Source organism: Micropterus salmoides, unplaced genomic scaffold, assembly GCF_014851395.1.
Source record: "Micropterus salmoides isolate LMB-PRFRI ecotype aquatic unplaced genomic scaffold, ASM1485139v1 Ms_hic_scaffold_8, whole genome shotgun sequence".
Lineage (NCBI taxonomy): Eukaryota > Metazoa > Chordata > Actinopteri > Centrarchiformes > Centrarchidae > Micropterus > Micropterus salmoides.
This window is the reverse complement of record NW_024044570.1, coordinates 4,737,858-4,755,189: the sequence shown is the minus strand read 5'-3', so window position 1 is coordinate 4,755,189 and position 17,332 is coordinate 4,737,858. Positions and strand designations below refer to the sequence as shown.

The window sequence follows — 17,332 nt, the reverse complement described above, 5'->3', positions numbered from 1 at the left end:
TATTTATACACATATAAACCTATATTGTATATATCTTATGTCTTCTTACTATGCACTCATTTACCCCAATGAATTCATTACATCCATCTCTCCTTAATAGCATGTCGAGCAGTTTGTGCCCTTTGCTCAGTGGTGTTTGCGTTTAGTCTCCACCATGGTTTGCTGTGCTGCATGTGGATGCTTCAATTGCTTGGAGAAAGGAATGTCCAGTTTTCCCACTTAACATGGAGAGGAGAAAAAAATGGTTGGCTCAAGTCGGCAGGAACAATCTTACCAACACTAAAGATTGAAACAGCAAAAAAATATGTGAGGAAGAGGATGCATTTACTGTATTTGCACTTTTTTTTAACAGACCCCACAACTGGGAAGCTTAATGTTGGTTTAATTCAAAATAAGAACCGGAAAAAGGCTTTCAAAACCCAGGGAGTTGAAACTTGGGTGAGTCTTCAGGCCCCCCTGCTCTTCCTGTGGTTCTTGTGCTGAAAGAAATGGAGAAAAAGAAGAGGAGAAAGGGTTGCACACACCTTTATAGGCTTGCACAGGTGTTCTCTTTGTTCCCCAGCTTAAGTTATGGAAATAGTAGTTACCTGGATGAAACTCCAGCTTTATGAATATGCGCTCCACCCTCTAAGGAGCTTTATTATTGGTTTACCCCCTCACAAGGCTCCGCCTCAGCACTTGAGACAGAATTTTTTGCCCTCACTGCCCAGTCAGGGGGTTGAACCCTCCCCCATATATAGCCCCAATCCATGCATTGCTCATCTTCCTTTGAAACTCAGGAACCACACTAGCACCTGCTGGGCTGTTTTTATTTTCTTCTGATGGGCTTTGCTATTGGTTTAAAACATGAGGCATGAGATGTACTCTCAGCTGGGCCTGAACCAAAACTAACCTGAACCCAAAACCCAAAAACACGACCGCAGTCCCGCAGCCGAATAATACCACCCGCTTTGAGGTTCTTGGCTGAACTTCAACAACACCAACAAAGCTGGATGTTATCAAAAAAGGCAATAGTCTGCTCCAGACCAGGTCCCCTCAGACAGTACACCAAGCACAGAAAGAGATACATAACCAGACTGCGAAAATATGGGCACCAGAGACACAAGAACTTACAACACAGCTAGCAGTGATATGAGCCAATGTAGAGTACCCTGACCACGGCCGTGTCTTGCATTTCATTATGCAACCCTGTGTTGTAAAACAATAAAGGAAACGTGGCATCGGTTACTGCTGTGATATGAATTTTGATAGTTGTTTCATGTGCTTGGTCTCTTTACACGGCTCTGATTACATCTAAAGGGTTCAGTGTGTAAGATTTAGTGCCATCTAGTGGTGAGGCCTGCGATGTGCAATCAATGGCTCACAGTGCATTCACGTGCTCCTCAGTTGGTCCCATTTCCCGAGTTGTGAAGTCATTTGTCCGACTTCAGTGTGTGTTCACGTGCTGGTTAAAGATCTATTATATGTAAATATTAGTTACTTATGGCTGGTCCCTGGTAGTTTTATTGGATTTACAGATAACTGTTTTGTAATTTTGTGGCTAGGAGCAATGGTTTCAAATGTGTGTTAGTAATTGTTGAGAGAGTTCAATAATGTATGGGAAGCCGGGGCTATTTAGTTAAGTCCAGGCAGCAAAGGAAAAAGTTGTTATGATAACTTTTTATTTATATAGCCTTTGTCATACCAACTAGACTGCTGAAAATGTCCTCAAGCTAAGAGTGGAAACACTGCTTTGGCAGATTTCTGTGTAATGTGTAACGAGTCAAATTTCAGTTGTGGAATTTCTTTTAATTTTTGATCAGCTAGAAAGACATTAACACTTGTGGGTGACTAGACTGGTTCCCATCCAATTTTTAAGAACCAAATTTTGGTTAAATCGGTATTGTAAGGAAAATTTGTTGAAAAGTTGATGAGAGGGTTTAATTAAAATGATGACTTTCTTTTGTGGTGCTTCCATTTTTAAAAACTCATGATGTTTGTCCAAATTTTTTAAATCTGTGTAGCTCATGATTTAACATTTGTCTGTTGGATGGAAACACAATTACTGAGACCCACTGAGTTTTTGTGATGTGGTTCTAAGTCAGTGTGTCTTAATGTCCCTCAGGGAGAAAGCTCAGATCATGAAGAAGACTGGGATGAAGCGTGTTCTGCTGCTGGGTTCAGGATACGTCTCTGGACCCGTAGTTGAGTATTTGACTCGCGACGAGAGGACCCAGGTCACAGTGGGTGAGTTAAGCGATATGTTATTTGAAAGATGTAAACATAATCTTAGGTCAGAGGTTCATTTTGCATGTTAGCTTTTAGTTTGGTCCTTGATGGTCTGGTGATTTGTGTTTAGTGACTTGAAGAGCTTTATATTAATGTATATAAACTGTGTTCCACACTGTGTCTATAGAACAAAACTTTAAGTAGTCCTAAAATAGAAAGAGGTCATAATTTGCTGTCTGTTGCGAGACATGAGTCGGTGTAGGGTTCAAATTCTGTCAGCAGTGCAACTGCTGCAATATGTTTAACAAAATAGGCCAAAAAAGGTGTGGTCACGTCATCACTTGTGGTTCAAAGCTAATTAATTTTTTCAGGGCCTAAAAAATTCCTGCTAACTCTAACTTTGGGCTTTTAGACCTTAGTAGATACCAGTTTCCTTTTTGTTACCTAAAGATATAATTTATTGACTTAATGATAATTGTCTTTTTCAGAACCCTTTACAAATATGACCTTCCATTGACTGTTTCCTGTTTCTGCTCTGTTTGTGTTCAGCGTCTGTGCTGCTGAAGCAGGCAGAGGAGCTGGCAGACAAATATCCCAACACCATCCCCATCACGCTGGACGTCGGCAGCCAGGAAGGACACCTCGACTCTCTGATCAAAGATCATGACTTGGTCATCAGGTACAACATGAGCAAAACATTTTTTTACAGGCAGACAAACTGTTAAACATTGTGGTTTTACAGATCAATGGAAAAAGTATTTCTCTGTGTCATTGCTTCTCCTAAAGTAAGTACCACTAAGTGAATGTAATGGAAAGATGTCCTTTTATTTTTAGGTTCTCTAAAGTCACCTTTTAATCAACCCAATAATGTTTAGACCATTTATTTAGTTGGGCTCACCCCCGAAAAGAAGGCGAGCTATATCGGGCTTCTGATTGGCCTCCAGTGCTACATTATTACGCTACATTAGCACATTGTCTTCTCCTGAGATCTTTTTCCTAGTGATGAAATGTATTATATATAAAAAACCTCCTTCTGGTTTTCAGCAAAGGATGAAGCCATCAACTGAAGTTGATATTCAACAGCCCTAACAACCAGTGAAAGTTGCTGTTTACCTTAACATATTGTGGTGCAATTTGTAGCTGAAGAAAGCCTTTATGATTAAAAATTAATGCTGTTATTTCTTTATTGGTACCTAAGTGAAATAATAATATTGAAAGTCTGTAGCTTCCCTAGCAGCCCCTTTGCGGCTCTCATTTTCATTGGATGGATGAAGAGTGGACATCTCAGACTCGGCGGCACGTTATCAGATTGTGCTCTATTTGCTGGATAAATCATTCAGCCACCCGTCCTGACCTCACAGCTTCCTTCTGCTCCTCAGCCTGCTGCCGTACGCGTTTCACCCACTCGTCGCCAAACACTGCATCAAGAGGAAGGTAAACATGGTGACAGCCAGCTACCTGAGTCCTGCCATGAAGGAGCTGCAGAGCAGGTGAGTACACAACTAAGATAAAACAGTAAAGTTTCTCTGTGGTCACGTTAAATCTCGGATTAACAACTTGTACGTACAAGATGATTTTGTGACATCACAAACTTTCTGTAATGTAGTAGACATGTTGTGTCCGGACTTCTGAACTGAACAATATCAATTTTGTGTGTATCAGTGCGGAGGAGGCGGGCATCACCATAGTGAATGAGATGGGACTGGATCCGGGTATCGACCACATGCTGGCAATGGAGTGTATCGACCAGGCCAAAGCCGATGGCTGCACTGTGAGTCAGCACACACTCTTGCCTGTGTTTGTGTCTGTGTGTGTGTGGTAAGGATTGTTTGAACAGCACATACAGACAGAGGCTTCCTGGCAGTCATAGTGACTCATTTAACAGACTGACAGTCAACATGTTCACTTTGCTGAATTTGTCGCTTTAGTCCAGAAACAGTCACACAGTCAGACATGAACTGATGTGGTGTTTTATTTTTTTTTTCCTGAGTCAGAAAAGTTCAGCACAACCTGAAAAAGGAAGTAGGACCTGATTTTGTTCAAGCTCCTGACAGACGCAAGTTGACCCAAAATTAAGAAGTAGAAAATGAATGAATCACGTAGGCCTGTGAAATGACTCAGTATTACAATATACAGATACAGTATGTTGATCCGTATCACTAGTCAAGTTTCCATCCAAATGTGTGACAAACTGAACCCAATTTCTAGAAAATAACTACTACTGCTACTCTCATGTGGATCTTAGGAGGAGCTAATCTCCAGTTGCAGAAGAAGAGGACACGACGTGATGACGTAATTAAAAGAGCTCCAGTCAAAGTTCAAACAATGGGAAAACCATGTGGAAAACTTGATGGAAAAAATGTCTGTTAGTTTCATATGAGGAATGTTAAAGTCTCATCGCTTCACACAGATCAGATGTTTTCAGCTCTTCGGCGAACGTTTAAGTCACATGCTTCATGAACGCGTATTGTGCTTCATCAGATTTTGTTTTTACACCAACTTTTTTACCTCAGCCAAGCGGGAACGTTTCTTGCGGTATTTTGTCATGTGTTTCCACTCGTTTATACTCAAATTGCCATTTAACTCGGTGGATGAAAACACACTTTTTTTCCCCACGAGAGAGCGTTGTATTATTTTATTTTAATCTGTAAAATGTCCTTTACATTTACTCTTTTAGCTCACGCTTTTATCCAAAGCGACTAACAATTGCTGTATATGCCAGAGGTCGCACGCCTCTGGAGCAACTAGGGGTTAAGTGTACGAACCCAGCTCACTACATGTCTTGGTCAGAGTGGATGTGTCTGAAATCAACCACTACACTCAATATAGTGGACTATATAGAAGTGTTGTAGTACGAACGGTCTTGCTCTCAAGACTGGTCTTAAGACCCCTTTTTGATGGGCTTGGTCTCGTCTTGACTGAATTTGCTTTTGCATTGTGATTAATTTGTTAACATCCTAACTTTGATTGGATGTAAAACGTATTGCTTTAAATGCAACCAACAACCCTAATTAAAAATGTGGTGTTACTGTTAACGACTGTTCCCCCCGTTCCTCTCGTTCCACATTTTATTGTGTGTCATGTAATGTGGGGAACTGGACTTGGTCTCGCCTCGGTCTCCATAAACTCTGATCTTGGTCTTGACTTGGATTGGGCGGTCTTAACTACAACACTACTGTATAGTGAGCTCGCCATTTTTTTTAGCGCTGTCTGAATGTATAGTGATAATTATTATACACTATATAGTCCACTCAGTGTATCCCAGAATGCATTTTGAATAGTAGTGTACAACCGATGGTCACTAACCAAGCCCTACATACCATCATGCAATGCGCTGATAGAAAAAAACAGTCCACCAACTGATTGTCCGACAGCAATGATGGAATTTACGGCGCCAAAATAATGATTGGAGTAGTGTCCGAAAGTTAAGTTTATGCGAGTGAGCTCACTATATAGTCCTGTATATACAATTCCCTACATAGGGGGTACAGTGTAGTGAATGAGTGGGGATTTCGGACACAGGCAGTTTCTAAGTTTTTAAGAACCAAATTTAAATTTCAATCTCTGGATCTCTGGATCAGACTTTTGAAAGGTTATCTATCTGTTTAGAAAACTCATGATTGTTCTCTAATCATGACAAATTTTTCATATAGACACATTGTCGTGTATGTCCAGCATGACATTTTGAATATTTTACCATTTTGTAGAAGTAAATCACTAAATAACAATTAAATTACTTTCAGCAAATCAGACGGAGAATCTATTCTCTGTTTTATACTGACTTCTGTAACTGGTGACTCTCAGACCTCCTTTTAAAACAAACCCACCAATTTCTTTAGGGAAGTTTTAAAAATAAAAAATAATGTGTTGCTAAAATAATAGTTGATTGATCTACAAGTTGCCTGGCAGCAAATGATTTTACAATATAAATAACCGTGTCTTTCAGGTGGAGTCCTACAGCTCGTTCTGTGGCGGTCTTCCTGCTCCCGAATGTTCAGACAATCCTCTTCGCTACAAGTTCAGCTGGAGTCCGTACGGCGTCCTCCTTAACACCATCAGCCCCGCCATCTTCCTCAGAGACAACCAAGTACAGAGGCCTCAAAGGACCATACATTCCTTCAATATGCAAAAAAATTATATTTGTTGCACTTTAAATTAAGAGGAGAAACTGATTCTGTCTGTGTGTGTCTTGTCAAGGTGGTCAGCGTCCCAGCTGGCGGGTCTCTGATGGACTCCAGCATGCCGATGGATTTCCTTCCTGGTTTCAACCTGGAGGGATTTCCAAACCGCGACAGCACCAAGTACGCCGAGCCTTATGGCATTGAGACAGCACACACACTGGTCAGAGGAACACTGCGCTTCAAGGTACAACACACACACAGACCCTTCAAACTAAAACCTTTGGAATAATTTTCATTATCGATTAATCTGGATATAAATTTCTTGAATAATAAGTTAATCATTTGGTTAAAAAATAGTATAATGTCACATGTTTCCACAGCCCACTCCAAAACCCAGGATATGCACTTTACAATGATATGAAACAGAGAAAATCACCACACACTTAGCAACGTTTGGCATTTTTCCTTGGAAAAATTTCTTAAACATTTAATCAATTGTTTAAAAAGTTGCAGATTAATTTTCTGTTGATCAACATTTTTTCCAGCTAGTTGGAAGTTCACGGGTACTGGAGAAAACATCTGCGTGTCTTTTCTGATTTGAAACGAAGAACAGACAAGTACCGTAGTTACAGGCATATTATCAGCCAAAAATCTATTGATCGACTCCAGACTGTCCAGAACTCAGCTGCCAGGCTTTTAACCAGAACAAAGAAATATGACCACATTACTCCTATTTTAGCTTCATTACACTGGCTCCCAGTATGTTTTAGAATTGACTTTAAAATTCTATCGATCACTTTTAAAGCTCTTCATGGCCTCTCGCCTTGTTATATTTCTGACCTTTTAGTCCCATACGCACCAGCACGTACCTTGAGATCCTCGGGCAGAGGTCTGTTGTCTGTTCCAGAGTCTCGACTGAAAACTAAAGGGGACAGAGCGTTTGCTGTCAGGGCCCCGAGGCTCTGGAACAGCCTGCCTGAGGAAATCAGGTCGGCTGAGTCAGTGAACTCTTTTAAGTCCCTTCTTAAAACATACTTTTATAGGAGAGCCTTTCCCGATCTTATTTGACTTTATTTTATCCCTTTTATATTTATCTGTATTTTAGTCTTTTCAATGTTTTCATGCTCTTTTGAATTATTCTTTACACTTGTTAAAGCACTTTGTAACTTGGTTTTGAAAAGTGCTCTACAAATAAGGATGATGATGATTATTATTATTATTATTATTATTATTATTATTATTATTATTATTATTATTATTATTATTATTATCTGGACAGAAATAAGTGGACAGCTCAAATGCAAAAACATGATGCAGAATATGAGTTCACAGAGCATGTCTGCTACTGTCATGAGAATGTCATATTCCACTAACGTGATTTTGTTTTGTTGTTTTTTAAAGGTTATGTAAACAAGAAAACCTGCTTTCTTTAGTTAGGGTAAGGGCTGGGTATCAGTACTCAATAAAAATATAATATTAAAGGTACTGACCTAAATAGCCCACAAGGCTTAAAGTTCTCCGCCGCTGTGCCGGAATTCCGGCCCGAGGGGTTTTTGTATTCGACAATTTATAAATATGTCTGGAAAATATTCTTGCATATTTTTTAACTGTCGCATGTTAGGTGTGTGTGAACCGCCAGTCTTACTCTGCACAATTGGTAGTTCAGTGTCAGTGTATACCGAAAGAAAGGGGACTGGCACTTCCTGGCGACGTGGACACTTATTGGCTATTGTAGGCCGTGAACAGGGCATGGAAGTTTCTACTGGGTCAATTAAGGTGCCACTGAAAAAGTCAACGTGTAGATGCATTTTTTTTTTTTTACATGCCAGCTGTAGTTAGGCTAATATAAAGTGACGCAATAGCAGTCTGTGTGTGTTTATTGAAATAATAATGCGTTTTGGACTATATATTTTACTGGATTGGATCGTCTGGACCCTTGCCAACATAACAACAAACTTGTCTGAATTTAATCCACTGGTTGACTACGGCTTCACAGATTAGTGGTGTCAATTTTCATAATAGGCAGTGCTTGAAGTGGGCCACCGATAAATTACTTCTACATTTTACTCTTTGGTGTCCCGGGACTTTTCTTGCGTACCGGTGGGCTCTATGTGGCGCTCATCTGTTCCCATTCTCGCCTGTTTGCTTCTGTCGGCAGAGACGGAGCAGGTAGAAGCTCTGTGCCCTTCATGCAGCCGTGAGGGACTGAAAAAAATATTACTTAATTGAAATTTACTTAATCATAATTGTTTTGAATGTTTTACCTCAGATTTGTTAAGTGATCCCAGTGTTTCCCACAGAATGACAGTGTAACTGTAACTAACCTAACATTATCTTAGCTCTTCTTATTAGCTAGGGTCCTTACATGCTTGCTAATAACTTTTTTTAAGCTGGATGTCCGACAGCGTCGTGTTGGACAGACGAGCGAGAGGATGTGCTGCGCGAATACGCTACGGCGCTCTGCAATCAAATACAATTTTTAATAGGCCTAGTAAAAAAAAAACGATAATCAATATGTGGCGGTCAGCGTTGATATTGCAGTGGGCCGCCACAAAAAGATGAACGTATGGGGAAACACTGGATCCACGTTTTGGCATTAAGTGTTTGTTCTGACCATAAAAATAGTTTAAAACCCTCTGGTTTCTTCAACTTTCAGTCAGGAGCAAAATTCTGCCTTATAATGAATTGACATTTATCAGAAGAATAATCGATATTAAATTATGTGAAATGTTTTATCGTGATAACATTTTCAGCCATATTGCCCAGCACCTATATTTTCCACTTCAAGCACTGATTATAGGTGGTGGCAGAAAATGTTACCAGAATGCAGGAAATTAACTGTTTAATGCTCAAAATCTTCTGGGGGGGGGGGACCCCCTGATCCCCCCATCATATATTTCCACATTGAACGCTTCTTATCTTTTTCTAGTGAACCTAGAATCATGTTTTGTGAGCTAAGTGTATGTCAGAACTCCAATCTGAGTCCCTGTGTCCCCGTCAGTTTTCAACACAAAGTTACACTCTTACCCTCCATCTTTCGTAAACCCCAAACACATTTCAGGCACAGAAAAAATTCTTACTTTAAGCCCTGAGCCCAGTACGAGTAGTATTGGAACTTCTCCAGTAAAATGAGTACTGCATTCAGTCCTTTTTGTAACCAGATCAGGGGGAAAAATACTATTTGTGGCAGCCTCTTTTTTGCTTGATCTTAACAGCCCTTCAGCAACAGCTGTGGTCTCAGGCATGTTTGTTACTGTTCCAAGTTTATCACCACAAGCTTGGCTTTCTGTTAGTTTCATCTTCGGATATACTTTGATCCATCATATCAATTCAACGCTTTTGTGGGGCAGCAGCGCATCAGCTGATTTTACTCATGGAGCCCCCAGCTGCTTAAATCAGATGTAGTCGGTGTGATTGGCTGGATAAGCAGGCTTTCTTTTCCTTTGCTTGCTTCTGTAGAGCCTTTAGTGTAGTTTAGTGACTTGTTTAAGTCGCCTCCTTACTTGTTTTCTGCTTCTTTTTGTCATCCATTTGGAGGAGGTTTGCAACTCACCACTAAAGGAGGGGCTCTTTTTTATGATTTTAATTTTCATTTCAGTTTCCTATTTTATTTAATGTAAATACAAAGACATAAAGTACAGCACTTTCTTATCTATGCGTCATAAGCTCCTGTCTTGTTTCCCTGCATTAATGAACACTAACTGACATTCACTCCTCGGATTGACTGGATCCGGATATGAAATTTTATCAAACTGTTATCATATTCCATCTCTTTTATCTTGAACATGCAAAGAAAATGGGAAAGATATGTAACATAGATGTGTTGTTGTTATAGGTTATAACATCTCTAACTGGGCTTTTACATGTGATCATGTGCAGGACAAAGATGTAACACAGGGAGAGCTTACCTCTGGAAAAAAAATCCTCTGGAAAAAAAATCCTCAGTGTAAATGTGTGCTCATGTGAATCCGAAGTCCAAATCAAACGAACTCCGCTAGTCTAAATAAGACATTTTCTGTTGCTGAACGGTTTTAAAAAGTCAGACAAAAGTGCACAGTAAAAAATAATTAAAATCATTCAGTATCTTTTGTTTCATGTGTCCATGTAAATGTGTTGATTGTGACTCAGTTTAGCTGTTTTTCTGTCCAACAGGGCTTCACGAAGGCCATGAGTGGGTTTGTCAAACTGGGTCTGATCAACAGCGAGCCCTGTCCCGTCCTGCACCACACTTGGGTGAGAACCTCCACTGAGGAGCCATTCAGTGTAAAAAAACAAAAAAAAAAAGGGACGATTAAAACATCCAAACACACGGTTGAACGGCAGCCTCTGAGCAGTGCCTCCTGCTTTCATTTAGTTTCATGAAACGAGCTGTTTTGCAGGTCTTCCACTTAAGGCGTCTTACTGGGGAAGTGGGTTTGCTGAAGAGTCTATTACTGGCAATAGCTGCTTGTCAACATCAAGGCTGCAGCGAGCCAAGGCTTTCTGACACTGTTTCTCTTTCATATCAAAAGGATAAAAGACCGCAAACATCTGCTGTAAACGCTCATCAAAGAGCTGCATGTTCAAGAGATGTTTATTAGAAATCAGTGCAGGAAAGGTTAAAACCCTCTAACAATATATTTTATATGGAAATGACAGTCGAGGGGCTGAAGAATAGCTAGGCTCTAGGAGATATAAGACTGACTAGGGGCTATGAGACAATCTAGGAGCTAGGGGATAGTCTAGAGGCTAAAGGGGAGATAAGAGGAGCTAAAAAGGGTCTGGGACATGGTCTAACTGGCTAGAAAGGAGCTGGGAGGAAGGCTGTAGAAGAACCTTAGTGGTCATTGTAGGTATAAGAAGAAACAACATGTAGAATTAAAAGTGTTTGGATGTGATAGTCTTGTGTATGGAGGACCTAAAACGAGAAACTGTAATCTGTTCTCTCTACAGAAAGAGCTCCTCTGTAAGCAGATGGGATTGTCCTCTTCAATCTCCCAAGCTGCCTTTGAAGAAGCCGTATACGAACGCATCGGGAAGGACGACTTCGGGATGGACACCCTGAAATGGTGAGATAATAAAAACGCTATTCAGGATTTGCACCGGATTAGGAATCATGAAAGTCCAGTGCCCTGCAAGAGCAAAGAGCAGAAATTACAGGAGTAAAGTTTAAAAAAAAAAAGGGGGGGGGGGGGGGTTTAAAGTTTTAAGCACCTTACAAGTCTGAGTCCATGGTTCTCTGCCGGGAAGTGGTGGACTGCTTGAAGTTCAAGTATCTCCGTGTCTTGTTCACGAGTAAGCGTTAAAATGGAGTGCGAGATTGAAAGGTAGATTGTTGCTGTGACAGCGGTAGTGCAGCTATTGGACCCGGTTTGTTTTTTGAAATTTTACATGCTATTTTTATGGAACATTATTGCCTAAATTTGTATGTCATAACATTTTTTACATGGTAAAACAGATGCCAAAAAGTAAGATTCTCGTCTTCATTCAGTTTTGATATATAGCTACTGTTTTGTAGGCCAGAATATAGGTAGTGGGAGATATGGCCAAAATCTTCAATCTCACAATATGGTAATTGTTCTGTGAATTCAGTTAATATATAGTTTAAAATTACCGTAATTTTGAGTATTTATACTCCGATTTGAGTATTTCCTTGTTTCATTTAGAACTTCTATGTGAACAAAAGCAATTCCTCCTGCTTTGTACTTACAATTTCTCTCTGCTCCGCTATGTTTTCTTCTTCTGCGGCAGTTTGCAAACCAGCTTAGAGATGCATTACTGCCACCAACTTTCGCTCGCACTTCATGTGAGATCCAACGCCGAAGTGCCAAAAACTGCATTTCATTAAATGGCCACTTCACACAGTCTCCATAGACCCCCCCCCCCCATGTTAAAATTCCAAGAAATAAAACTGTTTAACTAAACTGTTTTGGTCTTTATAGTTAATTTGCCTCTTCATGACAACTGTGCGGAGGATGAATTTTTATATAAATCACCTCTTTAAATTATAATATGTCTTGACCCTTTGGTTACTTGGAGCTAAGAAACGGTCAAAATCCTGCGTAATGCCCCTTTAGACAAGTTCCTTTGGATGTCCATTTGTCTGTGCTGCTCAGCTCTGAGCATGTGAGGCAGATGCTGACGTGTGCTGCTCTTCAAGTGTTGGTGCCAAGAACAAGGCCGTGGCTGCTCCTCTTCTGCACACGTTTTGCTTCCCTCCGTAATGAGTATGACTGAAGTGGTGTAGCGTGCACTCTTCAATTTAAATCAACTTTTCCAAGGGTCTCTTCAGACCAAGGCTCTGTGCTGTCAGTGTTTTGCTGCCGGTGGTGGTGAAGGGAGGAGGGCCACGCTGGCATTGAAACATAAATTCCTCTGACGGTAAAAGTGAACTGTTGGAAACATTCCATCTGTGCCGTTAAAAGAGTAAGAAGCCGACGTGCTCGCAGCTCAAATTGAATGACTTGTTGTTCATTTATTCAATTCACCAGCAAAGCAGCAACAAAAAGCAACTGCTCATCTCTTTAGATTTAGCCAAGGATGTGTGGGCCGCAGTGCTGCAGAGCAATTGTGTTTTAAAGCTTTTAAAACGGAGTTTTGAAGGTTAATCTATTGTGAGGAAAAGTCTTGTTTTTTTTTTTTTGTCTCTCTGTGTGTTTAGGTTTGGGATGCTGAGCGATGAAATGCCGCCTCAAGCAGACAGCGTTTTGGCTGCTCTGGCAAAACATTTAGAAGTCAAACTCTTCTTCGGTGAGACACAAATTCATTTTATTACCACACATTAGAAAAACACAAGTAATTATTGCAATACTAGTTCATAAACTACTAACGCCTTCTATCCTGTGGTCAGATAAGGGCGAGCGAGACATGATCATCATGAGGAACGATGTCGGGCTACGACACCCAACTGGCGAGCTGGAGACCAAACACATTAGCCTGGTGGTGTACGGGGAGACAAACGGCTTCTCCGCCATGGCCAAGACTGTAGGATACCCAGCAGCCATTGCTGCTCGCATGGTCCTTGATGGTCAGTAACATCAGTCAGGAAGATCGTTTCTGTCTCTGGTTGAATAAAACAGAAGTGAGACAAAGAAACAGTGAAAGTATGAATACCAAAGACACATAACAAAATACAATGAAGTTCAGTATGATAAAAGAAAACTACACTAGGATGTGTGGGGAATAGAGAGACACTTGATATTTTTAAGTTTATTAAAATTTTAATTAAATGTGGGAAAATAAAATTGGGAAAGGCACAGTTTTATGAGGATACCATTAGTTTGTCTCTAATAAGTATATAAAACTTTATTTATAAAGAACTATTCAAGCCAAAGTTACAAAGGGCTTTACATGGTTGATCCAAGATTAAAACCTTTCAGATTTTAGGCTGTGAAGTTGACGTTAGCTTGTCCTATGCTGTAATTTCTAAAATGAACTGAAACCAGTGTCTGCCTAGATCTGCCTGAGCTGAAGTTTGAACCTAAATTTGTGCGTCTCGTCTCTGCAGGTGAAATCAGTACAAAGGGACTGGTGGTTCCGATGACAAAGGAGATCTACATGCCGGCGTTGGCCCGATTGAAGGAGGAAGGACTTAACTTCATGTCCAAGAGCACCGTGCAGGAGTAGAGCCGAGCTTCCAAAGAGAGCAGATAATCATTGTAAATCCTATCCAACAACGCCATAGAAAATGTATAAAATCCACATGCTATCAGCTGCCTTCTCACCAACTTAATCCTAACTGGATTTTCTGACAGACTCTGACTCCCCTGTCTGCTCATAGTTTCTGTTTAAAATGATATCTGCCACAGGCTGATACAATAAACATTAGTTAAGTAATTCTTTCAAATTGATATGTGAAAGAAAGAAAGTTGGGGGGGGGGGGGGGGGGTGAAAGCAGGAAACAGCAGAAAAGATCAGTCCCCAGGTTTTCAATCCTGAAATGCTATTTTATTTTTTTTTTGTTAAAATAAAACTTAATGACTACTATGCTTTAAAACAGTGTTTTTGAAGTTTTAGGTAAAAAAACTGAAAAGAGCAGCTTGTGATGATATTTAGAAATCTACAGTTTCGCATTAGCATTCTGAGTAAAGATTAAATTTGCTTATCTGAGCCAAATTGAAAGCGTTTCAGTGGGATTGACCGATTCAGGAAAAAGTTCTTCTGTGAAGATGTGAAAAGGGTAGACAATTCAAACACTATTTTTAGATATTATGAATTTAAAGCATTAAAAGCACAAACATTCACTCATTCATAAGGTAAAAATACTCTACAAACCAGGTGTGGCTGGAATTTCAGATTTCCAGGAGACTTAATGGAAAATTCTGAGATCCAACAAAAATTAAAAACCAACCAATTAAAAACAAAGACCCCATTTACACCTGGTATTAAATTGCGATCTGTATCCAGATAAGTTATCTAGACATGAAAAAAAAAAAAAAAAGCATGTTAATGCGAGGTGTAAATTGGGTCCAAAGGTGAAGCGTTCTCAAAGGTGTAATGTTCAATGGGCAATTGGAGTGATGCTACAGATGAGTCACATTTTTATTGTATTTATTGACTTTATTTGTAAAGTGTCCAAAGATGCTAAACCTTTCCGAGTTTGAACCTTTTCCCCATCACCTCAGACCGGTTATCTGTATTAAATAACTGTTATCTAAGGAACCCATTTCAATACTGCACTAACCTTCAAACTGTGATAAACTTCAACAAGAAAGACGTCACCTTAGTTACAAGCTCACTTCAGTATCTCTTCAAATGCATGCTATGGAAATCAACCAGAGCAAAAAGTCCAACATCAGAACCATAAAATAACATCAAGAGTTCTCCATTGGAAGAGAGATTATCTTCTAATCTAGTCGTCCACTGTGTTGTGCGGATTATGATTATTCAGCTGGTCATTTAGATCAGAAGTGATGTTTCTTGTGGTGCTTATATATTATAATTGCCTCAGTATGTCAACATTTGCTTTGTAATGCCCTTGACATTACAACTAACAACTCAAAATGCTACAACTCTGTTAAAGTATCTAATCTAATTATCAGCTATTTTGACACTGTGTTTACTTCTCTCCATTAGATTTGTCTCATCTTTCTACAGACCAAAACCTTTGACAGCTGGAAGAAATTAGAGTAGTTGTAATCTATTATTCACATGGGAGCTACACCTAGTATTAAAATGCGATCTCTATATCTGGACATGTTATCCAGATAAGGAAAAATACTTGTTTAATGCAAGGTGTAGCCTAAATGTGAGGGAATCTGTCTGACCAAATCTGGAGGTAGCCTGGCTCGCTTGTTCGGATCTTAGGTAGGCGTAAACCAGAGGGAGACACAAGACTGGATTTTCCATCCTGTCCAATCCCGCTACCACAAAAATAATCCTGTCCCCAGAGTAAAAAATAAAAAAATAAAAAAAAAGTGCTGTCCTGTCCCAATTCTGTGACCTACAGGATTCCCGAAAAAATGTCAGCTTCTATTGTAAACACAATCCGTAGCCTACAACGTGCTGGCATCCGTGCACAACATAACATTATAGCCTACAGGTATGTTTTTATCTAACAAAAATATAGCAAGCGAAAGGCTGAAAGAGACGCGTCTGTATTGACTGAATGTGTGCCGCGAAAGCTCAAAAGATACGTTATGTAACAGAACTGCATGAAAAATTAAAGCAATAATGGTGGGAAGTGAATTACCGTATATACAATAAGAACTAACTGTGCGTGTGATGTTGTGCGTTGCACTCATCTCTGCAGCTGATTTGCTGCAGGCGTGGTCTAGCTACAGTTTGTCAGCAGTGCCAATGCTATGTATGTAGCGCGGGTATCATTACATGTAATGCCCCTTTCAAATGCCATGATTACATTTGAATTTTAAAGTCAACTTTACCAGTAATGTGAGGCTTAATTGGTAGATTTTTCTATGGAAAGCTAGCTAGATTTATTTAGAAGTTGTTAGCCTCAACGACAAGTAACAATTCTTTCTGATTTATTTTCATGTAAAAAGCGGTAAAAACAAGAAACTGTAAATTTGTGATTATTTTTAATACAAATGTGTCTTGTTTTACACAATGTAAGTCACACATTTATGACTTAGGCAATATTTTAACATTTCTTTTTACTGAAATCAGTACACCTTCATGACATTTAAAATATTCTGGGTTAATATCTGATTGTATTTATTGTCTGCCACCTATTTTCTGATCAGTATTTATTTTGTGTTTTGGGGTCACCTTGTAAATGGTTTGTTACATCCTTAAAATAGGTTAATAAAAATACCCAAGTGAGTTATTTTACATGTACCTAAGAGATATATTTTAAATAATATATCTATATATGTATACCTGATATGTAGTTCATATGTGGGCTTCCGCAGTGTTTTAAACAGAAGCTAGTTTGATATTTCTGTAGATTTATATGTTTAAAATTCAAGTGAAACTACACATTTTGTGAGCAAAAGTAAACAGCACATCAACACAATAGTGTTTGTCAAATAAAATTTTTATATCAGAGAATATCGATCTGAGTATTGGTTTGATTTACCTCCCTCTAAACCACACTACATGAACACAGTTTTTATTTCTGTTATTTTGTCTTTGTTTGACACTCAGGATTACAAAGCACACATTCATTTGTAAAAGCTTAAGGGGTGTGTGTGTGTGTGTGTGTATGTGTATGTATATATATGTATATATATATATGTGTGTGTGTGTGTATGTATATAAATATATATATATGTGTATATATATGTGTGTATATATATGTGTGTATATATATATGTGTGTATATATATATACATGTGTATATATATACATGTGTATATAATATACATACACACATATATATATACATACACACATAATATATATATATACATACACACATATATATATATATACATACACACATATATATATATACATACACACATATATATATACATACACACACATATATATATATACATACACATATATATATATACACACACATATATATAGTATGTATGTATATATATATATCTATATAT

General features: G+C 39.0%; 1 protein-coding gene across 2 annotated transcripts in view; it reads left to right on the top strand.

Moving 5' to 3' along the window:
* aass (aminoadipate-semialdehyde synthase) overlaps positions 1-16,819 on the top strand; it is a 33,369-nt gene extending 16,550 nt beyond the window's left edge. For both annotated transcript variants that reach the window (XM_038705541.1, XM_038705540.1), the window contains 11 exons: positions 2,105-2,226; positions 2,758-2,887; positions 3,588-3,698; positions 3,871-3,979; positions 6,155-6,295; positions 6,406-6,573; positions 10,482-10,562; positions 11,262-11,377; positions 12,970-13,058; positions 13,159-13,335; positions 13,816-16,819. In XM_038705541.1, the coding sequence (XP_038561469.1) occupies positions 2,105-2,226; positions 2,758-2,887; positions 3,588-3,698; positions 3,871-3,979; positions 6,155-6,295; positions 6,406-6,573; positions 10,482-10,562; positions 11,262-11,377; positions 12,970-13,058; positions 13,159-13,335; positions 13,816-13,934 (1,363 nt within the window). In that variant the 3' untranslated portion in view covers positions 13,935-16,819. The remainder of the gene's footprint in view (positions 1-2,104; positions 2,227-2,757; positions 2,888-3,587; positions 3,699-3,870; positions 3,980-6,154; positions 6,296-6,405; positions 6,574-10,481; positions 10,563-11,261; positions 11,378-12,969; positions 13,059-13,158; positions 13,336-13,815) is intronic.
* The last annotated feature ends 513 nt before the right edge of the window (positions 16,820-17,332 follow it).